General features: G+C 41.7%; 2 protein-coding genes and 1 long non-coding RNA gene across 3 annotated transcripts; all 3 read right to left on the minus strand.

Annotated features, from left to right (window-relative positions):
* Window positions 1-3,372: 3,372 nt before the first annotated feature.
* On the minus strand, window positions 3,373-7,880 carry LOC110485996 (uncharacterized). Its single transcript, XM_021557270.3, has 5 exons — window positions 4,983-7,880; window positions 4,368-4,742; window positions 4,136-4,196; window positions 3,975-4,016; window positions 3,373-3,730 (listed from the first exon to the last, which is right to left on the minus strand). Exons 1-5 carry the CDS (start codon window positions 5,161-5,163, stop codon window positions 3,664-3,666), a joined length of 726 nt encoding a protein of 241 aa, XP_021412945.1. The 5' UTR covers window positions 5,164-7,880; the 3' UTR covers window positions 3,373-3,663.
* A 6,994-nt stretch (window positions 7,881-14,874) lies between these two features.
* On the minus strand, window positions 14,875-20,560 carry LOC110485997 (uncharacterized). Its single transcript, XM_021557271.3, has 5 exons — window positions 20,335-20,560; window positions 17,594-17,787; window positions 16,319-17,068; window positions 15,657-15,717; window positions 14,875-15,354 (listed from the first exon to the last, which is right to left on the minus strand). The coding sequence occupies exons 2-5, from the start codon at window positions 17,769-17,771 to the stop codon at window positions 15,231-15,233; spliced, it is 1,113 nt and encodes a 370-aa protein (XP_021412946.3). The 5' UTR covers window positions 17,772-17,787; window positions 20,335-20,560; the 3' UTR covers window positions 14,875-15,230.
* A 4,004-nt stretch (window positions 20,561-24,564) lies between these two features.
* Window positions 24,565-25,770, minus strand: LOC149978828 (uncharacterized). Its single transcript, XR_016485824.1, has 2 exons — window positions 25,602-25,770; window positions 24,565-25,011 (listed from the first exon to the last, which is right to left on the minus strand). It is a non-coding gene; the product is annotated as an uncharacterized LOC149978828 (long non-coding RNA).
* Between the last annotated feature and the right edge of the window lie 1,314 nt (window positions 25,771-27,084).

Genomic DNA, 27,084 nt, shown 5'->3' on the forward strand with positions numbered 1-27,084 from the left:
AATGCAGGGAAACTTCAATCAGTTCTACCAAATTTCTATCAACATGTTAAATGTGCAACCAGAGGGAAACAAATTCTAGATCACCTGTACTCCACACACAGAGACGCGTACAAAGCTCTCCCTCGCCCTCTATTTGGTAAACCTGACCACTACTCTATCCTCCTGATTCCTGCTTTCAAGCAAAAATTAAAGAAGGAAGCACCAGTGACTCGGTCTATAAAAAAGTGGTCAGACGAAGCTACAGGAGTGTTTAGCTATCACAGACTGGAACATGTTCCGGGATTCTTCCGATGGCATTGAGGAGTACACCACATCAGTCACTGGCTTTATCAATAAGTGCATCGATGACGTCGTCCCCACAGTGACTGTACATACATACCCCAACCAGAAGCCATTGATTACAGGCAACATTTGCACTGAGCTAAAAGGTAGAGCTGCGGCACTCTAACCCGGAAGCTTACAAGAAATCCTGCTATGCCCTGCGAAGAACCATCAAACAGGCAAAGCGTCAATACAGGGTTAAGATTGAATCACACTACACAGGATTCCGACGCTCGTCTTATGTGGCAGGGCTTGCAAACTATTACAGACTACAACGGGAAGCACAGCTGCGAGCTGCCCAGTGACACGAGCCTACCAGATGAGCTAAATCACTTCTATGCTCGCTTCGAGGCAAGCAACACTGAGAAATGCATGAGCGCATCAGCTGGTCCAGACGACTGTGTGATCACGCTCTCCGTAGCCGACGTGAGTAAGACCTTTAAACAGGTCAACATACACAAGGCTGCGGGGCCAGACAGATTACCAGAACTTGTGCTCTGGGCACGTGCTGACCAACTGGCAGGTTTCTTCACTGACATTTTCAACATGTCCCTGATTGAGTCTGTAATACCAACATGTTTCAAGCAGACCACCATTGTCCCTGTGCCCAAGAACACAAAGGCAACCTGCCTAAAGACTACAGACCCGTAGCACTCACGTCCGTAGCCATGAAGTGCTTTGACAGGTTGGTAATGGATCACATCAACACCATTATCCCAGAAACACTAGACCCTCTCCAAATTGCTTACTGCTCAAACAGATCCACATTGACTACAGCTCAGCGTTCAACACCATAGTACCCTCAAAGCTCATCACTAAGCTAAGGATCCTGGGACTAAACACCTCCCTCTGCAACTGGATCCTGGACTTCCTGACGGGCCGCCCCCAGGTGGTGAGGGTAGGTAGCAACACATCTGCCACGCTGATCCTCAACACTGGAGCTCCACAGGGGTGCGTGCTCAGTCCCCTCCTGTACTCCCTGTTCACCCACGACTGCATGGCCAGGCACAACTCCAACACCATCATTAAGTTTGCAGACGACACAACAGTGGTAGGCCTGATCACAGACAATGACGAAACAGCCTACAGGGAGGAGTCCGTGTGGTGCCAGAATAACAACCTATCCCTCAACATAGCCAAGACTAAGAAAATGATTGTGGACTACAGGAAAAGGAGGACCGAGCACGCCCCCATTCTCATCGACGGGGCTGTAGTGGAGCAGGTTGAGAGCTTCAAGTTCCTTGGTGTCCACATCAACAACAGACTAGAATGGTCCAAACACACTAAGATAGTCGTGATGAGGGCACGACAAAGCCTATTCCTCCTCAGGAAACTAAAAAGATTTGGCATGGGTCCTGAGATCCTCAAAAGGTTCTACAGCTGCAACATCGAGAGCATCCTGGTTGCATCACAGCCTGTTACGGCAATTGCTCGGCTTCTGACCACAAGGCACTACAGAGGGTAGTGTGTACGGCCCAGTACATCACAGGGGCTGACCCCAGCCACCCCAGTCATAGAGTGTTCTCTCTACTACCGCATGGCAAGCGGTACCGGAGTGCCAAGTCTAGGACAAAAAAACTTCTCAACAGTTTTTACCCCCAAGACATAAGACTCCTGAACAGGTAATCAAATGGCTGCCCGGACTATTTGGATTGTGTGCCCCCCCAACACTATTTTTATGCTGCTGCTACTCTCGGTTTATCATATATGCATAGTCACTTTAACTATACATTCATGTACATACTACCTCAATTGGGCCGACCAACCAGTGCTCCCGCACGTTGGCTAACCGGACTATCTGCATTGTGTCCCGCCACCCACCACCCGCCAACCCCTCTTTTACGCTACTGCTACTCTGTTCATCATAAATGCATAGTCACTTTAACCATATCTACATGTACATACTACCTCAATCAGCCTGACTAACCGGTGTCTGTATGTAACCTCGCTACTTTTATAGCCTCGCTACTGTATATAGCCTGTCTTTTTACTATTGTTTTATTTTTTTACTTACCTATTGTTCACCTAACACCTTTTTTGTACTATTGATTAGAGCCTGTAAGTAAACATTTCACTGTAAGGTCTACTACACTTGTTGTATTCGGCGCACGTGACAAATAAACTTTGATTGGATTTGAATTAGGTCATTATTGTGGAGTCACTACAATGTTGTTGATCGACCCTCTGTTTTTTACCCATCACAGCCATTGAACTCTGTAGCTGTTTTAAAATCACCAATGGTCTCATGGTAACATCCCTGAGCAGTTTCCTTCCTGTCTTGTAGCTCAGTTCAGAAGGAAGATTGTATCTTTGTTGTATCTGGGTGGTTTAATACATCATCCACAAAATAATGATTAACTTGACCATGCTTAAAGAGATCTTCAATGTCTGAATTGTTATTGTTACCCATCTACCAATATTTATGAGGCTTTCGAAAATCTCCCTGGTCTTTGTAGTTTAATCTGTGCTTGAAATTCAATACTTGACTTAGGGACCTTACAGATGTTGTATGTATGAGGGACAGAGGAACGGGTAGTGAGTTGATGTAAATTGTTATGTGATTCGTTAAGCCAAATTGTACTCCTGAACTAATTTAGTCTTTCCTAAACAAAGGGGGTGAATAGTTCATTTGTAAACTGTATCATTTTCTTTTCACTTTGACAAGTAGGGAGTCTTTTTTTTATTTTTAGATCAATGACAAATCACTATTAAATCCATTTCAATCCCACTTTGTAATGCAACACAATTTAAAAAAAATCTATGGTTGGTGAATACTTATGATATCCACTGTAAGTCTCATGTAGCAAATTTTGTTGATCAAATTTGACACACTCCTTGACTTCCATACAAAAATTCCTCACATCATGGTCTTATTTTTGTGAACAGATTTTGGGCGGAGTAAACCCTCTTCCTGTTCAGTTTATCCCAGTGTTACATCCAAGGTATGCCTTGCTTTAACCTGTTATATATTTATCCCAATTGCATTTAAAAGTTGGTGCAGGTGTTCACATCAACAACAACAACAAATGAGAATTAAACAAACCAAAGAAATATACTGTTAAACTTTATTCTTTCTACATACATTCTATTTTGGTGTACTTTGTGAAAATGAGGCTGATGAGAACTAATTGTTACACACCATGGCTACATTTACACAGGAAGCTCAATTATGATCTTTTGGCATTGGTCATTTTTTGCAATTGGTTAATAATTGGGCAAAAGCTTAGAGTTGGGCTGCCTGTGTAAATTCACCCTATGTAACTCAATGTATTGCTTAAAGAGTGAACGATTAGTGTGCGAAAAGACACTTTGGGGGGGTCGTCATCTGACATGGCTTCTCATTCAACACTCGGAGAAGTAGCTAGAGGCAACCGTCATGACACATTCCTTCTGGAAGAGCAGCTTAAACCTATAAGGATCATTAAAACAATATTAATGATTACATCGGAAAGCGTTTCCATTTCCATGTTCAGTTACACCCCTAGAGGTGCTCGCAAAAAAAAATCACTCAAGGACATCATAAAGTGACATTCTAATATCATTTTTCACACGTTTAAACATTGAATGCCAGCCCATTTCAACTCAACATGACGGAAATAGAATAGATTTCTGTTTAAAATTGAAAACACACATTTTGCATTTGCATAACTTACATTCTCATTAAAGCCATTTTATGATCCCTGGGCCCACTTTCCCTGTTTAAACGAAAAAAAGGACAATCCAAAAGTTAGTAAGAATTGCTGCACTTGCACACGGTATATTAACACAATAAGAAAATGGAGAAAAAGCAACAACCTCAAAACCAAACACTTACACTGTCTGTTTGATTGTCTCCACACAGTCCAAGTCGTCACTGACGTCGTCGTCGATCAAATCTTGAGAGAGAAAAAAAAAAGGCGCAACAGGGATACACCACTGACTCTCGAACAAGCCATTTTAATAAAAACCAAACTCAAGATCAAATCTAACATCCAACTACTCTATTAATGATCTTGTTGTGTTATTTGTCATATTTAGTTTTGATAGGTCAAATTTATTGAACTCACCACTGCAGTTCATCTGGCAAAGGTTCAGAGACGGAGTGGAGCCGTTGGCACAGATCACACGGTCGCTCAGCTGAAACAAGCCGTAGAGGGTCCACATGGTCTCTTCTTCGCTGGTCTCCTCTTCGCTGGAGTCTTCTTTTCTGGAGTCCTCTTTTGATGAGCTGAACTGATGACTTTCAGCACTGGATGAATCCCCGTGAGAATCCCCAGCGTGTCTCTTACCCCTCCTAGGAGGGTGCTGAGGGTGGGTAGGACGGGTCGGACGGTTATCATCCTTAGCAGGGTGGGTAGGGCTGCCATCAGGGCCATCATCATCCCTCCAAGGAGACACAAAACTGGTGTTGAAACCTGTGGCCTTCTCTACGTGGCAGACGACTGGAAGAGGCAATGACAATTGAGAGTTACTTTACAATCGGACTCCTAGGGGCCGATTTCCCCATACACAGATTTAGCCTAGTCTTGGAATAAGAAGCCATTTCAATTAAGAATCTCGAGAAATGTTTCTTAGTCCAGGACTAGGCTTAATCCGTGTTCCTTGAAACCAGCCCATAGCATTTAAGAAATTGTTCAGATTGTTGAATGAAAAAAATCATTGAGTTATGTTATGCAACTTACTTTTTGCCACAAAGTCCTTGTTTGTCAGATAATTCTCTCTGGCTTTCTCAGTCAGGTTGAATTTGAAGGCCGCCTCCTCCAATAAGCTCTTCAGCTCACATTTTGAGAGGATCCGTCCCTCAGACAGACTGGGAACCATCAAGACTGCTACAGCCAACACCAGCAGCATCTGCATCTTCATGTTGTCTCTGTCTGGTCTTTCCTCAATTGTGAGGGGGAAGACGAGAGTTGCACAGTAGATATACTCTTGGCGCCCTAGCCCCCTGAGAGTGACCTTTGACTAAAACTCGTTCTTGTCTCCTTTTAAAAAAAAATCCAAGGTAAGGCAATACATCTGGCTCTCTGAAATGGGTCAAAGGACTACCTAAATGTACCAAAGATCCACCCAGTGTTGTGTTTCACCATTCGATTCAGGCCAGAAAATGTGTTGAAAAAACGTCTCTTCGATGGTATCACAAAGGGTCCTCCTTTGTGTGACACCTGAGAAGTAAGTTGGGCGTGAATTAGATTGACACACATAACAATTCTCACGGGTATCTCATGACCACGACTGAGAATTAAAGATCAGCGTCTCTTCATTTTCATGTTCTGACGGGGTCACATGACACCAGCTCAAGAGTAATACGAGACCCATGAATGTGGTTTGTTTTTATGCATTGTTTTCATGTGTACTGCTCATGTAAGGGATGCCGTGTTTGCAGACAGATAACTTGTCTGGAATAAACAACAAAAGCTTACAAGGACAATCACGTAACTACTAACATTCAAATTGAACTCTGTGGGTATACGAAAGATAATGGGGGAAAAAGTAGGACATGTTACAAGTACAGCTCTAGGGAACAACAAAGGCAGCAAGATGGCTGGTTTCTATTAGTTTCAGCTTCCTTATTCCTGGCAGTTGCAGGAGAGGATATTGTCTATTGGTCTGTGCTAACCCATTGAAGTTGAAACGTAAAGTGGGTAAGGTTAAGTGTTAAGGTTAGGTTATGGTTATTGTTAAGTTTATTGTTAGGGTAAGGGTAATGGTAGGGGTAGGGGTTAAGGTTAGGGTTTATGGTAGGGATGTCCCAAGGATCCCGCATAGCAATGACCGTTGTCTATTAGAGGCCTTTTGTCAACTTTGTTCGAGCATCAGGGGCTAACATCCTCCATAGCACTCCATCTAGGCGATGGGCAGAACATACAGTTGAAGTCGGAAGTTTACATACACCTTAGCCAAATACATTTAAACTCAGTTTTTCACAATTCCTGATCAACACTTTATTTTAAGAATGTGAAATGTCAGAATAATAGTAGAGATAATTATTTATTTCAGCTTTAATTACTTTCCTCACATTCCCAGTGGGTCAGAAGTTTACATACACTCAATTAGTATTTGGTAGCATTGCCTTTAAATTGTTTAACTCGAGTCAAACGTGTCGGGTAGCCTTCCACAAGCTTCCCACAATAAGTTGTGTGAATTTTGGACATTCCTCCTGACAGAGCTGGTGTAACTGAGACAGGTTTGTAAGGCCTTCTTGCTCGCACACACTTTTTCAGTTCTGCCCACAAAGTTTCTATAGTATTTAGGTCAGGCCTTTGTGATGGCCACTCAATACCTTGACTTTGTTGTCCTTAAGCCATTTTGCCACATCTTTGGAAGTATGCTTGGGGTCATTGTCCATTTGGAAGACACATTTGTGACCAAACTTGAACTTCCTGACTGATGTCTTGAGATGTTGCTTCAATATATCCACATAATTTTCCTGCCTCATGATGCCATCTATTTTGTGAATTGCACCAGTCCCTCCTGCAGCAAAGCACCCTCACAACATGATGCTGCCACCATGCTTCACGGTTGGGATGGTGTTCTTGGCTTGCAAGCCTCCCCCTTTTTCCTCCAAACATAACAATTGTCATTATGGCCAAACAGTTATATTTTTATTTTATCAGACCAGAGGACATTTCTCCAAAAAGTACGATCTTCGTCCTCATGTGCAGTTGCAAACCATAGTCTGGCTTTTTTATGGCAGTTTTGGAGGAGTAGCTTCTTCCTTGCTAAGCGGCCTTTGAGGTTATGTCGATTTGGGACTCATTTTACTGTGGATATAGACACTTTTGTACCTGTTTCCTCCAGCATCTTCACAAGGTCCTTTGCTGTTGTTCTGGGATTGATTTGCACTTTTCGCACCAAAGTACGTTAATCTCTAGTAGACAGAACGTGTCTCCTTCCTGAGTGATATGGTGGCTGTGTGGTCCCCATGGTGTTTATACTTGTGTACTATTGTTTGTACAGATGAACGTGGTACCTTCAGGCATTTGGAAATTGCTCTCAAGGATGAACCCTACTTGTGGAGGTCTACAACTTTTTTTCTGAGATCTTCGCTGATTTCTTTTGATTTTCCTATGACGTCAAGCAGAGTCACCTAGTTTGAAAGTAGGCCTTGAAATACATCCACAGGTACACCTCCAGTTGACTCAAATGATGTCAATTAGCCTATCAGAAGCTTCTAAAGCCATGACATCATTTTCTGGAATTTTCCAAGCTGTTGAAAGGTACAGTCAACTTAGCGTATGTAAACTTCTGACCCACTGGAATTGTGATACAGTGAATTGTAAGTGAAATAATCTGTCTGTAAACAATTGTTAGAAAAATTACTTGTGTCATGCACAAAGTAGATGTCCTAACAGATTGCCAAAACTATACTTCGTTAACAAGAAATGTGTGGAGTGGTTGAAAAACCAGTTTTAATGACTCCAACCTAAGTGTATTTAAACTTCCGACTTCAACTGTATTTGCTAAGTGGACCTGAAAGTAGAAGGTGGAAAATCCCCTGTTGAATGTTGGTTGCTCATTTACACTCAAAGTACTCAGAGGAATGCGCTTTGGCCCATTTCCCTGGAAGGTGCAGAGCCTTTCTGTAATACACACGTAAAAAAAACATATATTTTTGTATTAGTATTGATATGATCAAGTAGCTAGGTAGTATAGAAATAGAGAGGAAACCATTGAAAAACAACTTCTAACTTGATTGACACGTCACAATTGAGTTTGTATACTAATCGAACACCTCAAAATTACATCTGTGAAATCACACTAAATTTGACCTGCTGATAGTATGTAGCAAGTAAATGGCAACATTTAACATAAAGTGGTACCTCAAAGGAGATGATATGAGGACCAAATCACCCCAGTCACGAGTCTTCATAAAACAGGCGATGTCATCACTAATTTCATCATCAAGTAAAGCTTGAGGGCAAGACAAACAAATCAAATGACATGTCATTTCTCACATGCTTTGTGAACAAGAGGTGTAGACTAACTGTGAAATGCTTACTGACGGGTACTTTTCCAACAATGCAGAGTTAAAGATCAAATAAATTTCAAAAACTGACATAGTGACAAAAGGAATAAATACACAGTGAATAACAATAATGAGTAAAAATAACAAAGCTATATACAGGGAGTACCAGTACCGAGTCAATGTGCAGGGGTACAAGGTTATTGAGGCAGCTATGTACATATAGGTTGGGATAAAGTGACTAGGCAAAAGGCTAGATAATGGACAGTAGCAGCAGCATGTGTGTGTGTGTGTGTGTGTGTGTGTGTGTGTGTGTGAGATGTGGTGTGTGTGGTGTGTGTGGTGTGGTGTGTGTGTGTGTTGCCAATATGCTGGGGTGTCAGTGTAAGTATGTGTGAGTGTGTGCAAGAGAGTTAGTGCAACAATGCAGGTCCTGGATGCCATTTGATTAGCCATTTAGTAGTATTGTTTAGCAGTCTTATGGCTGTTCAGGGTCCTGTTGGTTCCAGACTTGGTGCACTGGTACCAAGGTAACAGAGAACAATCTATGGCTTGGGTGGCTGGAGTCTTACAATTCTTTAGGACTTCCTCTGACACCGCCTGGTATAGGGGTCCTGGAGGCAGGAAGCTTGGCCACCACCCTCTGTAGCGTTTGTGCCTTGCAGTTGCCGTACCAAGCAGTGATTGAACCAGTCAAAATGCTCTCAATGGTGCATCTGTAAAACTTTTTGAGGGTCTGAGGGCCCATGCCAAAATCTTTTCAGCCTCCTGAGGGGGAAGAGGCGCTGTCGTGCCATCTTCAGAACTGTGTGGGTGTGTGTGGACCATGTTAATTCCTTAGTGATGTGGACACAGAGGAACTTGAACAAAGTATTGAGATAAACTTTTGTTATTGACCAAATACTTATTTTCCACCATAATTTGCAAATAAATTCATAAAAAATCCTACAATGTGATTTTCTGGATTTTTTTTCTCATTTTGTCTGTCATAGTTGAAGTGTACCTATGATGAAAATTACAGGCCTCTCTCATCTTTTTAAGTGGGAGAACTTGCACAATTGGTGGCTGACTAAATACTTTTTTGCCCCACTGTATGGGAGGCGCCCTATTTGTGACTTGGGGCGCGTTCCTCTGTTCAGACATTGCTGACGCCTGATGAATCTTACAAAGTCTGGACAGGTATTTAAGTATCATATAATCACATCATATGTTATAGCAATCTGTCAGTCGATGACACAGTCAATGATGTGGCACGCAACCATTGGTTAATGCATGCAACTTCTGACCAGGGGAACGCAACCATTGTCTGCTTATTGCCCCCGCCTCGACCAACAAAAAAATTGCCAGTGAGTTGTTTCCCTCTGGGACTCCTGTTCAGCGGGGCAGGGGCAATAAGCACACAAGAGTGGCCCCGCCCCAATCAGAAAAAAATGAGGGGGTGTCTTGCTTTCTCTACTGTCTCTGCTTCAGAATTCTTCCCTGTTGTTAGCTAGTGATAGCAAAGATTATTTATTATATTGACAAGATTTCAAGAAACCATTCTGACAATGAAAATGCATGTCCTCAAAGATGGAAAGCAGATGGGAGGAGACAAGATCAGGTGGGACCATTCTAAGCAATGAGACGGCAGAAACGCGTGTGAACAGGTACAAGTCGTTTTTCTGAAAGTTGCCGAATGCCACATGCGTCCACTTATATCAGTACATTTGTAACAACCTAAACATTACTCTATTTGATCAAATAACCCTCACGTAATTTGATACTCTCTCATAGACTTTCCTGCAAAATAATCTGTTTATCTCGCAGGGACAGATTTTGGGCCGAGTTAATCCTCTCGCTTCGCCTCTTCCACTCTGGTGATAGCTAGTGATAGTGATGCACAAGCTAGGCCTATTTGAAACATTGCTATCTACTGGCAGCATTTACCAGCCAGAATCAGAAGCTTGAAAAAACCCATTAAAAAAAAGCTTGAAAAGCCCATTTGAAAACCCCCCAAAACAAAATACAAAATACAACTGAACATCATAATATTATGTTTTTTTATTTTATTTCGTTTTGCAGTCAAATATGGTAGTTTCAGTATAGTTTTACAAATGTTTTTCTTAATTATTTTATTCCAGTTTACTAAATCGTTTTTTCCAATTTTAGTTTAAGTTTACTATAATGACCTTGGTAAAGACACTAGCCAGCTGGTCAGCGCATGCTCTGAGTACTCGTCCTGGTATTCCGTCTGGCTCCGCAGGCTTGCGAATGTTAACCTGTTTAAAGGTCTTACTCACATCGGTGCGGTCTTAGTGCCAGCATCGGTTTGTGGTGGTAGATAGACATTTACAAAAGAATATAGATGAAAACTCTCTTGGTAAATAGTATGGTCTGCAGCTTTGGTTCTGTTCAATTAGCCAAGTCCACGAACACTCATCTCAATGTAGAATATATGAATAACCAATCATACATTATATGTTAACATTATGCTAAATAGGTTTATGGCAGAAGGATGTCTTTTGCTCACCACTGCACATTGTCTGGCAGAGATTGAGAGATCGAGTAATCAAAGCACAGGCAATCTGATCGCCCTGCTGGAGTAGACCATATTTACATTGTAGTCAATTAGCAGATGCTCTTATCCATAAGGACTTACAATAGCAATTAAGGTTAGTGCCTTGTTCAAGGCCACATCGCCAGATTTTTCACCTAGTCGGCTCGGAGATTCAAACCAGCGACTTTTTGGTTACTGGCACCAACGCTCCCAAGTGCTAGACTACCTACCGCCCGAACATAGAGACTCATGGGTTTGGCCATTTGTAGTTAGTTGTGTTTTCTCCCCGGGTTGTGGATGGCTCTCTTTTTCCCCCTCCTCCTTCTGACTCGTCGTCGCTTGCGTCTTCCTCATAACATTCACTTTCTGGCTTATCGACATCTGCATTCCGACTTCCGACTTTCCTTTGCGATCTGAGTTTCGCCGCTTTCGCTCTCCGTCTTTCTTCGTTGCTATTGCTCTCATCGTCACTTTCCTTCGACTTTGCGTCTCTCTTTGGCCAGTCATTGAACGGCCTCCTGAACAATGGACGTCTGCATTTCACTGAAGGTTTCACTCTGAGCTCGTTGTGTTTTCCCTCTGTCTCGTCTGCATCTCTCGTCGTTGGCATCTACCTCTCTGTGAGAGGTTGGCTTGACTTCTCTCAGATCCGTTGTCTCTTTCTGACTCATGGCTACCATCTTCTTCCTTGTTTTCGGGTCCTTTGAATGGTATCTTGTGGCCTCCAGCTAAACTGTGGGTATCTGGCCCTCATGGCCAGGATGCCTATTCGTCGAAGGGACCTTGTCTTTCACCACAGGGTTATGTCGCAGAATACTGTAAGATAACTGGAACAACCATGTCATGTTATGAACAGAAAGGAAAAATAGAAAGTAAGACCAAGACCATTAGATATTTGAAGGTTTAAAGCAATGCTACATTAATAGGTAGTCATGGACATCAAAGACAGGTCTTGATATTTGAAGTGATCTTCGGGGTAACTTCAATCAACAAACTTCATTACAAAAAAATTGTGTCATCCATTGATGCCCTTTTCATGTATTTTCTTTGCCTGACTTTGAGGGCTGCTTCCTCCAGTTTGGTCTTCAGCTCACATTGGGAGAGTTGCCGCCCCTCAGACAGCCTGGGGACCACCAAGGCTGCTACGGCTAATTACACCAGCAGCTCCAGCTTCATGTTGTATCTGGGTGATCTGTTCAGAGCAGTGTGAAATGCTGTGAACCAAGGATATAGTATCCTATATTGAGGTTATAATGCGGTCGTCTGCACCATGGGCACAGCGGAAATGTACACTGAAACAATAACATTAAACAACGTCATATTGCGGCTTTAAATACCTCCCAGGGTTCCAGCTGATGAAATAACTTTACTGTTGTAGACAAATACAATAATGAAACCTGAGCAAATCGTTAAAGGAGTTGTCAACAAACACTCACATACCTCATTGTTTATAGATGTATTGTCAAATGGCTTGAACATAAACCCCACAAAGAATATATTACAAGCCGTCATTGGGAGGGGGAAAAAAAGGACTACTGCTTAATTTAAAAAAGAACAAAACATCAGCCCTGCCACTTGATTTTCTGTAGTGCTAAGGGATGCAAGGACTGACAGTCCATTAGGTCAACATGATAGTTTTAACCCTGTTTTGCATGGCCAGTGTTTGTAATGGTGTGTTTCCTGCCTTAAGGCTATGGAGTGTTCAGAACAAACAGAAAACCAGGAACATTCCCAGGACATTAAATAACATTCCCATTAACTTAGGGTTTTATCTAACATTCGGATGATAATATCCCAAAAACTTTGAAATGTTGTTTTGGATTTTTTCAGAATTAAAAAAAATGAAACATCCTTAGAATGTTCTAACATTCACTCAAATGTTGTGCACAACATCTGTAAAAAGCACCACAGAACATTCCACTAATGTTCTTATTGGGTTTCCAGGTAATGTAATAAGAAACTGTGTTCTGGGAACGTTCTTTTAACATCAGGCAAATGTTTTATACAAACATTGTATAATCATCAGGCCAACTGGACCGTTTTGTGTTATTATAACTTTTGGGGCAACCTAATGAATGTTCTGGAAACATGCACAGAACCCGTTTTGGTTTGCTGGGTTGACTGTCATTGTTGTCATATCATTACAGTTGCTCCCATTCTCCAGCACCCCAGCTCCAGCACTCAGTGGCTTTCTTCAGCGTGTTTCTTTGGAGGCTGTGCTGTAGTCAGTGGGATTTATAAGTAATCAGAGGCAGAATGGCCATAGTGGAATTCTGGCAAATGAGAGCTGGTCCATCTTTAGCCCAGTGGGCCTGTCTAAATCAGGGGTTTTGTGCAGAATTACCATTATTTGGCTAATATTGGGCTGATTTCTGCTCCCAGTCAGTTATCAATGGATGAAGAATCAAGTTATGCAACGTGTACAGATTTCTTTGTTAATCATGTTTTCAAAATGACAAAATTGTGATTAGAGGAACCACAAGATATTTGAATCAGTGCACAGGCTATATTTTTCTTAGGTATGTGTTATGGGATTTTTATGAATAATGACTGAATTATGTATACATTTAGCTTAGAACTATAACTAAACAGAATACTACCCTGTCACTGTATGAATGTATGAATCTTATTATAATCATAACACTGAATATAATGTGTGTAGTTTTAGTCAAGAATTAGAACAAGGGCTTTCTGTTCCTTGTTAGAAACGAATGGAGCTATCGTCAGACCGGCTGGAATACTGTGTTCCTTACAGGACATTCTGTCCCTACCCAGGGAGGGGAGAGACCTTGGGCTTGTAGTAGATTGTTTAACAGGCGGCAGACAATGTGAGAAGGCTTGTGAACTATATTTCCATTGTATCTGAGAGGAGGAGGGACATTTACGATGAAATGTGAGGTATATAAACCAATGTACATAGTATTATGACCAGAGCTCTCTAGAATAAACGCTATTGGCTAATTTTGGTGGCTGGTCTCTGTCCATTTTATGCAATTAAGAACCGTACAAATTCTTAGAAATGGACAGTGTTTTAATTGAATTGGTTAATGAACACATAAGAACTAAATTCATCTTAATCTTGAGATTAAATTTGTTTGTAATTTTTTCATGTTATTGTTACCCCCATTTTGTTTTTTTAAAGCCCCAACATCCACTGACCCAAGGCTCATAACATGTTCTGTTAATCCCCACTGGGCACACACTAGTTGAATCAATGTTGTTTCCACATCATTTCAATGAAATGACATTAAACCAACATGGGATAGACATTGACTCAGTGGTTTAAAGTTCTTAAGTAAAAACACTTTAAAGTACTACTTGAGTTGTTCTTTGGGGTATCTGTAGTTTACTTTAGTATGTATATTTTTGACTACTTTTACTTCACTAAAGAAACAAATGTACTCTTTACTCCATACATTTTCCCTGACACCCAAAAGCACATTTTGAATGCTTAGCAGGACAGGGAAATTGTCAAGTTCACACACTTATCAAGAGAGCATCCCTGGCCATTCCTATTGCCTCTGATCTGGCAGACTCAATGAACACACATGCTTCATTTGTAAATTATGTCTAAATGTTGGAGTGTGCCCCTGGCTATCCGTCAATAAAAAAATCAAATGGAGCCTTCTGGTTTGCTTAATATAAGATATTTGAAATGATTTATACTTTTACTTTTGATAGTTAAGTGTATTTTAGCAATTACATTTACTTTTGATACTTAAGTATATTTAAAACCAAATACTTTTAGACTTTTACTCAAGTAGTATTTTAATGGGTGAATTTCACATTTACTTGAGTCATTTTCTATTAAGGTATCTTTACTTTAACTCAAGTATGATAGTTGGGTACTTATCCCACCATGTCGTTGAATTGATGTCTATACCCAGTGGGTAGCTCCTTTTACATATCTAATTTCGTACCACGATCATCCCTCCAAATAATGACAACTTAATAATACATGTTGGGTTTCATTTCTTTGAGATTAAAATTGAATACTTAATTTAACAGAATTGGATTAATTAACACAGGCAAATCAGGTGTTGGCATATAGAAAATAATACACTGGAAACCAAAAGTCTTTATGATCATTTTATGTATTTACTCGTGGTAGTTGGACAGTTGAAGGAGAATATGATGCTGTTGCCTAATGTCTGTAGGAGGCACTTGTTGTCCCAATATAAGGGATAACGGCTCAAATAATTCCTAGCACGCCATCTAGTGGTAATAGAAAGTAGCATATTTGTGAAGCTTATAGCAGAAGATAAGAGTTGAGAGAAAGAAGGAAAATGCTCTGTTAAACAGTTGTTTGCAAAGTACTCATAGTACTGTTAAGTGGTTGGTCACACTCAAAGTACTCATAGTACTGTTAAGTGGTTGGTCACACTCAAAGTACTCATAGTACTGTTAAGTGGTTGGTCACACTCAAAGTACTCATAGTACTGTTAAGTGGTTGGTCACACTCAAAGTACTCATAGTACTGTTAAGTGGTTGGTCACACTCAAAGTACTCAGAGGCTTGCAGCTTGGCACATTTCCATGGGAACTTCAGAGCCTTCCTGTAATACACAAATTAAAATGGTTATTTTGTTATTGTATATTTTTCTGTCAATAATACAGCTTGCTTCAAAGTTGTACAACGGTTTAAAAGACTATTTACCGTACAAAAGTAACCATTTATGTTATTGCATTTTGAATGTCAAATTTCTATTGAATTAGATTGCATTAATTAAGGCCCAAACAACACCTCTTTTGTGCTGTCAGGGGGCTGCTTCACTCTAATTCATGTTTCATGGATCAAGATCAGTGTGGCATCAATGTCATTGTCCTCACTATTCACTAGTACTGGCAGTTAACTTACATCCAGGCACGAGACTTCACAAAGCAGGCAATGTCATCACGGATGTCATCATCAACGAAGGCTGGAAGGGCAGAAACACAGTTATACAGTCAGTACAGTTCCCGTCAATTACTTAAGGTCTTTGTGTGCACGTTGCAGGTATCTTAGCCCTGCACCTTGAAAATGTTCGCTAATGTAGGACTTAACAGAGTGAGTGTGATTACAGAGAAGTGAGAGGTTGATTACGAAACCCACTAGTTCTAATCTCTTGTCTTTGTTCATGACACAAGAATAATCCATCTGTTTGTTTGTCCATTCATTCATTTATTCATTCATATACGCAGGACTAGGTTGGTTACAAGGCTGGTGTTTAAGACAGACTTTTAGGTCCAAACTGCAGATAACTGGACCAACCAAGTCACAGTGAGAGCAGGAAATGGAGAGAGATAGAGCGAGATTATATATTTGGAAGTTTTAAAACAGCAGTACCTGGAGGTGTGTTGTTGAACACCAACGTAACGGTTTGACATGATCACAAGCCTGACGTTCATTCATTCACTCACTCACTCACTCATGTAGGCCTATTCATTCTTTCATGCATACATGTACTGTACATACATGCATGCAGGCCTTTGTTGACATTCTGCTAAACAGGCTGAGGAAGGAAAGATGTTTGTACTCACAGCTGCACTCTGTCTTACAGAGATTGAGAGAGCGAGTGGTGTTGGAGGAGACGCAGGCGAGGCGATTGCTCAGCTGGAAGAGACCGAAAAAGCTGAAGGACAGGGTCTTGATCGGCTTGAATGGCTTGCGCTTCGGCTTATGTGGCGGTGGCTTGCGGCTCTGTCCGGGACCTCTGAACTGCTTTGGGATGCATCTCTTCTTCCTGTTCCCCTCTCTCTCTTTCGGTTCCTCTCCTACTTGCTCGTTCAGCTCCGCCTCTAACTCTTCCAGGTTCTCCTCGTCTAGCTCATCCTCGTCAACCTCGTCTTCATCACCCTCATCCTCATAGCCGCGAAACTCTTCCACCTCAGCCGCTTTGCTTTCTTGCGCCTCAACTTTGTCATGTTCTTCCTTATCACCAGCGGCCTCCTCAGCCTCACGCTTGTTCCTTCCTATCGCGGGACTCCCTGGTCTCGTCCTCTTCCCTTCGGGCCTCTCTGATCTTGGGCTCACTCCCTCTGTTTTCCCGGTAGGTTTGGGTTTCATTCCCCCAGGCTTTCCTGTAGGTCTAGGCTTGTCCTCTTCTCCCTCAGAACTGACTCGATCTTCCTTTGACTCAACATCTCTACCTGGACGTTTGTGCCCAAACAGTCTTACAGGTCTCCTGCTGATGGGGCGCCTTTTGGATTTATGCAGGAAAGGTTTGCGCAGGACAAGGTTGGTCACAAGGCTGGTGTTTAAACCAGACTTTAGGTCCAAACTGCAGATAACTGGACCAACCAAGTCACAGTGAGAGCAGGAAGAGAATAGAGAGAGAGATTATATATTTGGACGTTTTAAAGGGGAAGTTCAGTATTTTACTTGATTTTTCCTCACCCTGAAAGTAGTCTATAAGATAAAACAAAACATGGATTACAGTTTGTCTTTAAACAGCCACTAAAAACTTCCGCTAACCTGGCTAGGGGCAACCATGCAATGTTTTTTTTTTTAAATGGCCAAATCACCTTTAATTAACTTTAATCAAATAATTGAGTTTATTTCATTTGATTTGGCCATTCAATTTGGTAAATTGCCCCCATTGATTTTAGCTGAAGTTTGTAGTGGCTCTTTAAAGAAAATGGCCCATAGACTACTAGGGTGACGACCCCTTTAACATTAAGTTGTAAAATATTGAACTTCCCCTAAATTTGAGACCTTTTTCAGTGACATTGATGTTTTATGCTCTCACACCACCTTTAAGTCATCTCTCGAAACTCACACAAACACAATAGGCCTACATAGAATTCACAACCCACTTTTGGCCAAGGCGTCGTCCAGTTCGACTCCCTTTGCTGCAATTTTCTCAGTCAGATTGAATTGGTCAGCAGCCTCTGTCAGTTTGGGCTTCAGCTCACATTTGGAGAGAAGCAGCCCCTCAGACAGGCTGGGAACCAGGGCTGCTACAGCCAACACCGCCAGCAGCTCCAGCTTCATGTTGTCTTTGGGTGATCTGTTTAGAATGGTATGGAAAGATATAGGATAAAAATATACATGATTATCCTACAAAGAGAAGCTGTAAGGCTTTTCTGAAGAGTTGAAGAGTTCCATTCCAAAACGCTATACAGCACATTCGGAAAGTACTCAGACCCCTTCCCTTTTTCCACATTTTGTTACAGTCTTTCCCTCAATCTACACACAATACCCCATAATGCCAAAGTGAAAACAGGTTTTTAGACATTTTTGCAAATGTATTATGAATAATAAACAGCAATACCTTATTTACATAAGTATTCTGACCCTTTGCAATGAGACTCGAAATTGAGATCAGGTGCATCCTGTTTACATTGATCATCCTTGAGATGTTTCTACAACTTGATTGGAGTCCACCTGTGGGAAATTCAATCAATTGGACAGGATTTGGAAAGGCACACACCTGTCTATATAAGATCTCACAGTTGACAGTGCATGTTAGAGCAAAAAAAATAAACCATGAGGTCGAAGGAATTGTCCGTAGAGTGCCGAGACAGGATTGTGTGGAGGCACAGATCTGGTAAATGGTACCAAAAAATGTCTGCAGCATTGAAGGTCCCCAAGACCACAGTGGCCTCGATTATTCTTAAATGGAAGAAGTTTGGAACCACTAAGACCCTTCCTAGAGCTGGCCGCCCTGCCAAACTGAGCAATCGGGGAGAAGGGCCTTGGTCAGGGATGTGACGAAGAACCCAATGGCACTCTGACAGATCCCCAGAGTTCCTCTGCGGAGATGGGAGACGTCTGGAGGAAACCAGGCACCGCTCATCACTTGGCCAATACCATCCCTAAGGTGAAGCATGGTGGTGGAAGCATCATGCTGTGGGGATGTTTTTCAGCGGCAGGGGCTGGCGGACTAGTCAGGATCGAGGGAAAAATGAATGGAGCAAAGTACAGAGAGATCCTTGATGAAAACTTGCTCAGGACCTCAGATTGGGGCGAAGGTTTACCTTCCAACACGACAACGACCCTAAGCACACAGTCAAGACAACGCAGGAGTGGCTTCGGGACAAGTGTCTGAATGTCCTTGAGTGGCCCAGCCAAGAGCCCAGACTTGAACCCGATCGAACATCTCTGGAGAGACCTGAAAATAGCTGTGCAGCGACACTCCCCATCTAACTTGATAGAGCTTGAGAGGATCTGTAGAGAAGAATGTGAGAAACTCCCCAAATACAGGTGTGCCAAGCCTGTAACGTCATACCCAAGAAGACTCGAGGCTGTAATGGCTGCCAAAGGTGCTTCAACAAAGTACTGAGTAAAATGTTCTGAATACTTATGTAAATGTGATTTTTCCATTTTAGTTTTTGTATCAATTTCTAAAACCTGTTTTTGCTTTGTCATTAGAACAAGGCTGTAACGTAACAAAATGTGTAAAAAGTCAAGGGATCTAAATACTTTCCGAATGCACTGTATAAACCAATTCTTCACATTTGTGTTTTTTCATCAGAAATGATTGCTTACAGTATATCCATTTTCTGAAATGTTGGTAAATTAGCTTTTATTGTTTAAAAAACTTGTGAAAAAGATGGACGTTTTTTCACCGTCTAATCATGGCGCGGTTTTCAATGACAGACGTGTATTTGTTTGAAATCTATCACTTGACGGTTTCATTTCAGAGAGGCAAATAATCATGTTTCGTTGCAAAATGCTATATATCCTTCTCACTCTCACAGGAATAAGTAGTACTGCTGGGGTTTTACACAGTCAAATGTGATAAATAACTACATTTTTTGTAATAAAGATCTGTACAAATTATATATTTGAAGTCAATATATAAAACAAACTAATAAATATGAGAATAGGAGATCTGTATGTAAAATATTTACATTTGACCATTTAGCAGATGTTCTCATCCAGAGCGACTTACAGTTAGTGCATTCATCTTAAGATAACTAGGGGAGACAACCACGTATCACAGTCAAATATACAGGATACCAACATTCCATTCCAGCTTAACAGTATGTAGCATTTTTGCAACAAAACCCATTTGAATACACATCTAAAATCTATTAATAAAAAAATCTGAGAACAGTAATATTTTACACACACACGAAGGTACCTACAGGATATAATTTTGGAATGAAACTCTTCAAGTTCATGAGAGGCTTTGCGTTGTTGTAGGCAAATAAGATGAAACCTGAGCAGATCATTTTGAGGATTTTTCAACCAACACTCATGTATGTTTCAAAATGTATTGTCAATTGTGCGCATAGTGTATTCCCCATAACCAATGTATTTCAAAGCTATCACCCGTGAGGGATGAAAACAACATGTACTTTTTCATTTATTCTTGTATTTACATTCTAAAATGTATATTTATTTAGGTATTTACGTTTGTATATTTCTGAGCTAGCAAATCGGCGATGTTGTGAGACCTCAATTACCAAAACACACATTTTCTCAAAGTATTTCCATATTTCTCAAAGTACCTCTACAACCATAATATTGACTTTTTCACTGAACATTCAACATTCAATAACTCAATACAGGTCAAAACAATGAGTCCGTTCAATAAAAATGCCCTTACCAGTCGTTCAGGTAAGCGATGAACAGTGTTCAGTGGAAAATAACACAGCTGATCAAGCTGTACCTACTCCTCTGTGTCTGACAGACAACACATCAGAGTTTTTATACGGGAAGGATGGGTAGCAGGATGGGTAGCAGGACGGGTAGCCAGGTGAGCCAATTCTTCACATTTTGTTCTCAGGCCATTGGGTAATAACCCATCACGTCAGCAAAGTAATGGAAAGTACAGTATGTACACAGACACTGTAGATCTTAATTGCAAAGGTGGGAGTGAAGCTTAGGCGTTAAAGGGCAAGTCTGCGTTAGCATAATGAATGAGGAGAACAGTGACATGAAGATGATGCAAACTCTAACCATCACTTTAAACCAGGATTGGTAAGCAGTAGTGGGCTACACCTGACAGGATTCTTGTCATAATTGACTCCTCATTTTATCATTACTATCCATCTGTGTTTCTGGTTTAGGTTACTAACACTTTGGTCCATCCAAGACCAACTGTGACCTGTTCAAATGAACTTCACTTTAGCACAAAATCAAACATTCCACAAACACACGATCCGATGATAGTACTGTGTATTACACAACTGAACACAATGAAAACACGTTTGCAATGTGTACCACACTAAGCATACATGGTTAACCAGTTAGCTGGCATTTCTATTTTTTGTATAGTCATTGTGATCACCTGATTATGTCAATTACTGTGGGTGTCGAGATGAGAACTCAAGACTGGAGCTATAACAACGTGTAAAATGAGCCCCATCCTTCCTGCCATTTAACTCACAAAACCTTGAATGGAAAGCATAACCAATCAAGCAAGTACTTAAGATGCCATCCTCTTTTCTTTGTCTTTCTTTGCGTTTGATCAACAAAGCGTTGAGAAATGTGATTCTGTATTCAGTAACCAAACACTATGGCCCCCTATACACTCAGATTGTACAAATGATGTGTAACTCGCCAGAGACAACGGGTGTGTAAACATTTTTGTGCAGACAAACTCTCCATTGTATCACAAACACTGTCTCAAACGTGTTGTACAATCTGTGTGTACACGGCCTATTTTTCAGACAATCCAGGCTCATGTCTTCCTATCAGGTTCACTGGGTTTGCATAATGTCCTGAGCTGTTCAGAGAATTTGGGTAGTCGCTTGATAAAAGCACATGTCACGTTTGCTTGTTGAATAGTTTAAGTCTTTGTTGTTACTACTTTCTTTCTTCTTATTTTTTTAAGTGCCAAACATTCAATGGCCCATGGGCCATAACATTGTACTTCCTTATAGTTTTAATCTTTTGTTTCACACCAGTATCATCCCTCCAAATAATGATTGTTGCCCTAAATGAGTACCCGAAGAAACTTTGCAATGACAGGAATGTTTCGTTTTGATTTGCTGTGGGAGTAACCAGCACTTTTTTTTAAAGAGACAGGATTCACCCTAACCGCAGGGCTTCCAGGATTATTTCCAGCAACATTGCAAACTGTTTTAGAGACTGACAGACAGGGTCTGGTAGTGCTCCAGTCCCAGCAACATCAAACTGTTTTAGAAACTGACAGACAGGGTCTGGTAGTGCTCCAGTCCCAGCAACATCAAACTGTTTTAGAGATTGACAGACAGGGTCTGGTAGTGCTCCAGTCCCAGCAACATCAAACTATTTTAGAGACTGACAGACAGGGCCTGGTAGTGCTCCAGTCCCAGCAACATCAAACTGTTTTAGAGACTGACAGACAGGGTCTGGTAGTGCTCCAGTCCCAGCAACATCAAACTGTTTTAGAGACTGACAGACAGGGTCTGGTAGTGCTCCAGTCCCAGCAACATCAAACTGTTTTAGAGACTGACAGACAGGGTCTGGTAGTGCTCCAGTCCCAGCAACATCAAACTGTTTTAGAGACTGACAGACAGGGTCTGGTAGTGCTCCAGTCCCAGCAACATCAAACTGTTTTAGAGACTGACAGACAGGGTCTGGTAGTGCTCCAGTCCCAGCAACATCAAACTGTTTTAGAGACTGACAGACAGGGTCTGGTAGTGCTCCAGTCCCAGCAACATCAAACTGTTTTAGAGATTGACAGACAGGGTCTGGTAGTGCTCCAGTCCCAGCAACATCAAACTGTTTTAGAGACTGACAGACAGGGTCTGGTAGTGCTCCAGTCCCAGCAACATCAAACTGTTTTAGAGATTGACAGACAGGGTCTGGTAGTGCTCCAGTCCTCCCTGGCAGACTAAGCAACAGAAGACTTGGAAACCATATCAACTCCCGTAGAAATGGCTCTATGGTTATTGTGAGCAGTGGCGGATTTAGGTGTAGGCGACATGGGCATCTTGCCGGGGGTGGCAGGGGGCGCCCGCACAAAAGAAAAATCGGAATGGTGTCATTTGCGCCATCGGTTTTCTATCGCTCATTTGCACGTCACGTCAATGATATCATGTCACCGTGTGGGACTATGGGGCAATTAACCTTGTCGGAGTGGGCGCCCTGATTCTAGATTGTGAGCTAGGCAGGCTACTGCCTGGGAAGATCTCCCACTCAGAATTACGAGATGGGGAGGGAGTAGGTTGACCTCAGGTCACCCTACTGGAAGCCCGAGGTAGGGAGAGTGGGGGCATCTATCAAATAGCGCACCTCTAACTTTGTACAGTACTAATGCAATTAGTAAAATCAGTCACACTACGAAATGCTACCAAATAAACCACAATTCATTCATAATACTGTGAATATATAGTTTCACAGACATATTGCTTTTTCTGGTTTGTGCCGAAATCATTAAAAATAATATAAAACCAGTCTGCACACCACCAAGGTGAATTGGTTTAGTCTTGGGAGGGAGCCACACAAGCTAGAACCGCCACTGATTGTGAGTAACCTAAATTATGTTCCTCTAAATCCGCCTTCTACAGAGTTTATACAAACTGTCATCTCCTACCATTCTGATAGATTGGAGACTTTCAGAGAACATGGTTGTAAACGTTCATTTATTTGTCGTTCCATTGGTTACCTTGAGACTGATGCCCTAGTGGCAGAGTGGCCCACACATTGAATATGGCGCTTTCAAACGTTAGAGCAATCACTAGAAAACCATTATTGTGAATGACCTCATTACTGAGTGCAAAGTTCATTGCATGTTTCTCACTGAAACATATGGGTCTTCAGATTGTAGTGCCGCCCTTATTGAAGCCTCCCACGGACTACAGCTTTTCATACTCAGAAAAGGGGAAAAGGGAGGGGAGACAGCCACTATTTTTACTAATGCTCTCAGCTGCAAGGACATTTAGTTTGGCGACTGAGTCTTTTGAGTATCATGCCCAGCTGCGCGGGATGGGAGCCAACCGAGGAAAGCAAACCTCTCGAGCCAGCTACGGGGTGGAAGCCTGACGAGCCAGCTGAGGCATCCCCGGTTCCTTAGGCAGCCAGACCCGGCGTCACCAAACAAAAACACTGGGAGAAGAGAAGCAAGTACAGAGAGTGGACATTTAATGGACACAAAACAAAAAACACAGACAGCATCTGGACCGGGAAACAAAGCATTAATGCTGACACAGGGATCAAACTGAGGAACAGACAGAGGGGTCAATCAGCAAAGTGAAGGAATCCAGGTGAGTCCAATGAAGCGCGTAATGATGGGCAGCCTGGCGAGGGGGAGAGGGAACAGCCGTGACACTGATGAACATTGCCACGGTGCAGCTGTTTCTCTCAGGCTGATACAGAGACACTCATCTATGCCTAGTCAAGCCTACTTGTGATGCTTTCCGGTCTGGGTGCCGTTGAGTTTTAAAATTCATTCTAAGATTCTATTGGTTTTGAAATCAATCCACGATTGTGCACCCCAATACATGCCAGTTATGAACCCAGTAGGTCCTTGATGTCATCTGGCACTGGTCTTTTAACTATCCCAAAGCCTAGGACCAAGAGACATGGCGAGGCAGCCTCTAGTTACTATGCCCCCAGCCTCTGGAATAGCCTGCCAGAGGACCTGATGGGGATGAAACTGAACATATTTAAAGGGGATCTATAAACATATTTTGGTTCTGCTTTTCATCCTTTAGTTTTTGTTATTCTTTAGTTTATCCTCGTGTAGCAAATATTTATGTTTTTAATTTTTTATTCATTTCCCCTGTTAAGCATTGTGCTGCATCCATGTCTGAAATGTGTTTTATAAAGAGTCATTTGATTAACGGTTGCTGAGATTTTGGGATTTAATTACACTTTTGGACTTTCATAAATGTACTGACACCTACTCATTCAAGGGTTTCTTTATTTTTTACATTGTAGAATAATCAAAACTATGAAATAACATATGGAATCATGCAGTAACCAAAAAAAGTGAAGAAAATTAAAAGTAGCCATCCTTTGCCTTGATGACAGCTTTGCACACTTTTGGCATTCTCTCAACCAGCTTCATGAGGTAGTCACCTGGAATCCATTACACTCTGATGTAAAGGACCAAATCAAGAGATGAAAAGAGAGGTAGTGAAGTAGCTCTAGTCCAGCGCGTAACGCTGTGTTGCTTGCTGATTCTGAGATTCTCAAGCATAAGCAAACCGCACGTAACACCATGGTTCCAGAGCTAGTAGTGAAGCAACACTGAAGGTAGAGGTGGAATGTCTGGAGGTCGAAACTCCTCGGGGAGTCTTCATAGTGTTCACGGTAAGGCTCCGGAGAGTAATCCAAGGATGCAAACTTTACTCTGCGGGGTAAAAACAGATGTTACAGAATGGAATAGAGTAACAGTTCAGTGTTTTGAATAAGACGTCTCAAGTTGCTTTACATAGAACCATATACCACTGCCTTCAAAATATATTTACACCCCTTGACTTTCACACAAACGTGTTACAGCCGGAATTTAAAATGATTAAGATGATATTATAGGCATGTTTGTAAATTCAATCTGGAGTGCCAGAGTGCGCTCCGGACGTTTTTAAATTCAGAGCGTTTTTCTCGCCGAACGTTCCGAGCGCACACTGGGGCTGAGGAGTTGTTGGTCCAAGCGTTCTGACCCCACAACGGTAGTCAAGCACCCAAGCTAACTAGCTAACGTTGGCTACCTTGGTAGTTACTTTCAGACACAAATGCTAGAACACCTCACTCACCCTAGCAGAGCTGGTTAGGCTGTTTTCATGTTATCCAGAGCGTTGGTGACTAACTGTGCTGCTGGCAATAATTTAATTACGTTTTTTTGCGACATTTACTAACAGGCCTTGCATATACAACGGGTATTGAGCCTTTGTAAAATCATCAGTTATTCTGCACTTGTGATGAACATGAGGGAAGACCGACCTGGTATCAAGCGCAGGGAGCAGCAAGTGTTTATTGTAAAGGACCACAGGAGGAGGCAGGTAGCTGGGTCCAGGGGCAGGCAGAAGGTCACACACAGGGGATCCAAAAGGGCAACAGTACAGGCAGGGAAAAGGCTAGTAACGTAGTCCTGGAGATCAGGAAATAGGTAGATAACAGGAAATCTGATAGGCTAAAGAATAGGCAGGGAATAGGCAAAAGTCATTGTTAATAAGGCAGCCAAAAACTATCATACACAGGCGGGGGGGGGGGGAACCAGCGCTCTGAAAGACGTGTTACAAAACAATATCTCACAATGATGGGGTGCAAAGAACATAATTAAATACTGTGTGATAATGACATACAGGTGTGTGAACAGGTGATCAGAATTCAGGTGATTGGGATCTGGAGAGTAAGCTGCGTTCAGTGGATCTACGTGTTTGAGGGTGTGAGTTGAAAGCAGACTTTACAGCACTGGTACACTCAAACAAGAGTCCTCTGAAAGCAGTAGATAGGGTTAGCAGTAGATAGAGTTCAGTAGATAGCCAGAGTGAATTTACGAACTCACCGTTTGTGTCACTGGTCTACACACAATACCCCATAATGTCAAAGTAGAATTAGTAAAAAATGAAAGGGCGAAAAGTTTTGAGTCAATAAGTATTCAACCCCTTTGTTATGGCAAGGCTAAAGAAGTTCAGGAGTAAAAATGTGCCTAACAAATCACATAATAAGTTGCATGGACTCACTGTGTGCAATATTGAAATTGAAAACAGATTCAACCACAAAGACCAAGGAGGTTTTCAAATGCCCCGCAAAGGGCACCTATTGGTAAATGGGTAAAACAAAAAAACAGACATAGATCCCTTTGAGCATGGTGAAGTTGTTTATTACATTTTGGATGGTGCATCAATACACCCATTCACTACAACTAGTCACTTGCCAGAGAGGAAGGACACTGCTCAGGGATTTCACCATGAGGCCAATGGTGATTTTAAAACAGTTAGAGTTTAACGGCTGTGACAGGAGATAACTGAGGATGGATCAACAACAGTGTAGTTACTCCATAATACTAACCTAAATGATAGAGTTAAAATGAAGCCTGTACAGAATACAAATATTTCAAAACATGCATCCTGTTTGCAGTAAGGTACTATAAAACTGAGAAAAAAAAACATGGGCAAAGAAATGCACTTATTGTCCTGAATATAAAGTGTTATGTTTGGGGCAAATCCAACACATCACTGAGATCAACTCTTTAAGGACTTGGGAGTATTTTAGGATAAAAAGAAAAGGAATAGAGCTAGGCACAGGGAAAATCCTAGAGGAAAACCTGGTTCAGTCTGCTTTCCAACAGACACAATCACCTTTCAGCAGGACAATAACATGAAACATAAAGCCAAATATACACTGGAGTTGCTTACCAAGATGACATTAAAAGTTCCTGAGTGGCCTAGTTACAGTTTTGAACTAAATAGGCTTGTAAATC

Source organism: Oncorhynchus mykiss, chromosome 13, assembly GCF_057628025.1.
Source record: "Oncorhynchus mykiss isolate SJ-2025 chromosome 13, ASM5762802v1, whole genome shotgun sequence".
Taxonomy (NCBI): Eukaryota; Metazoa; Chordata; class Actinopteri; order Salmoniformes; family Salmonidae; genus Oncorhynchus; species Oncorhynchus mykiss.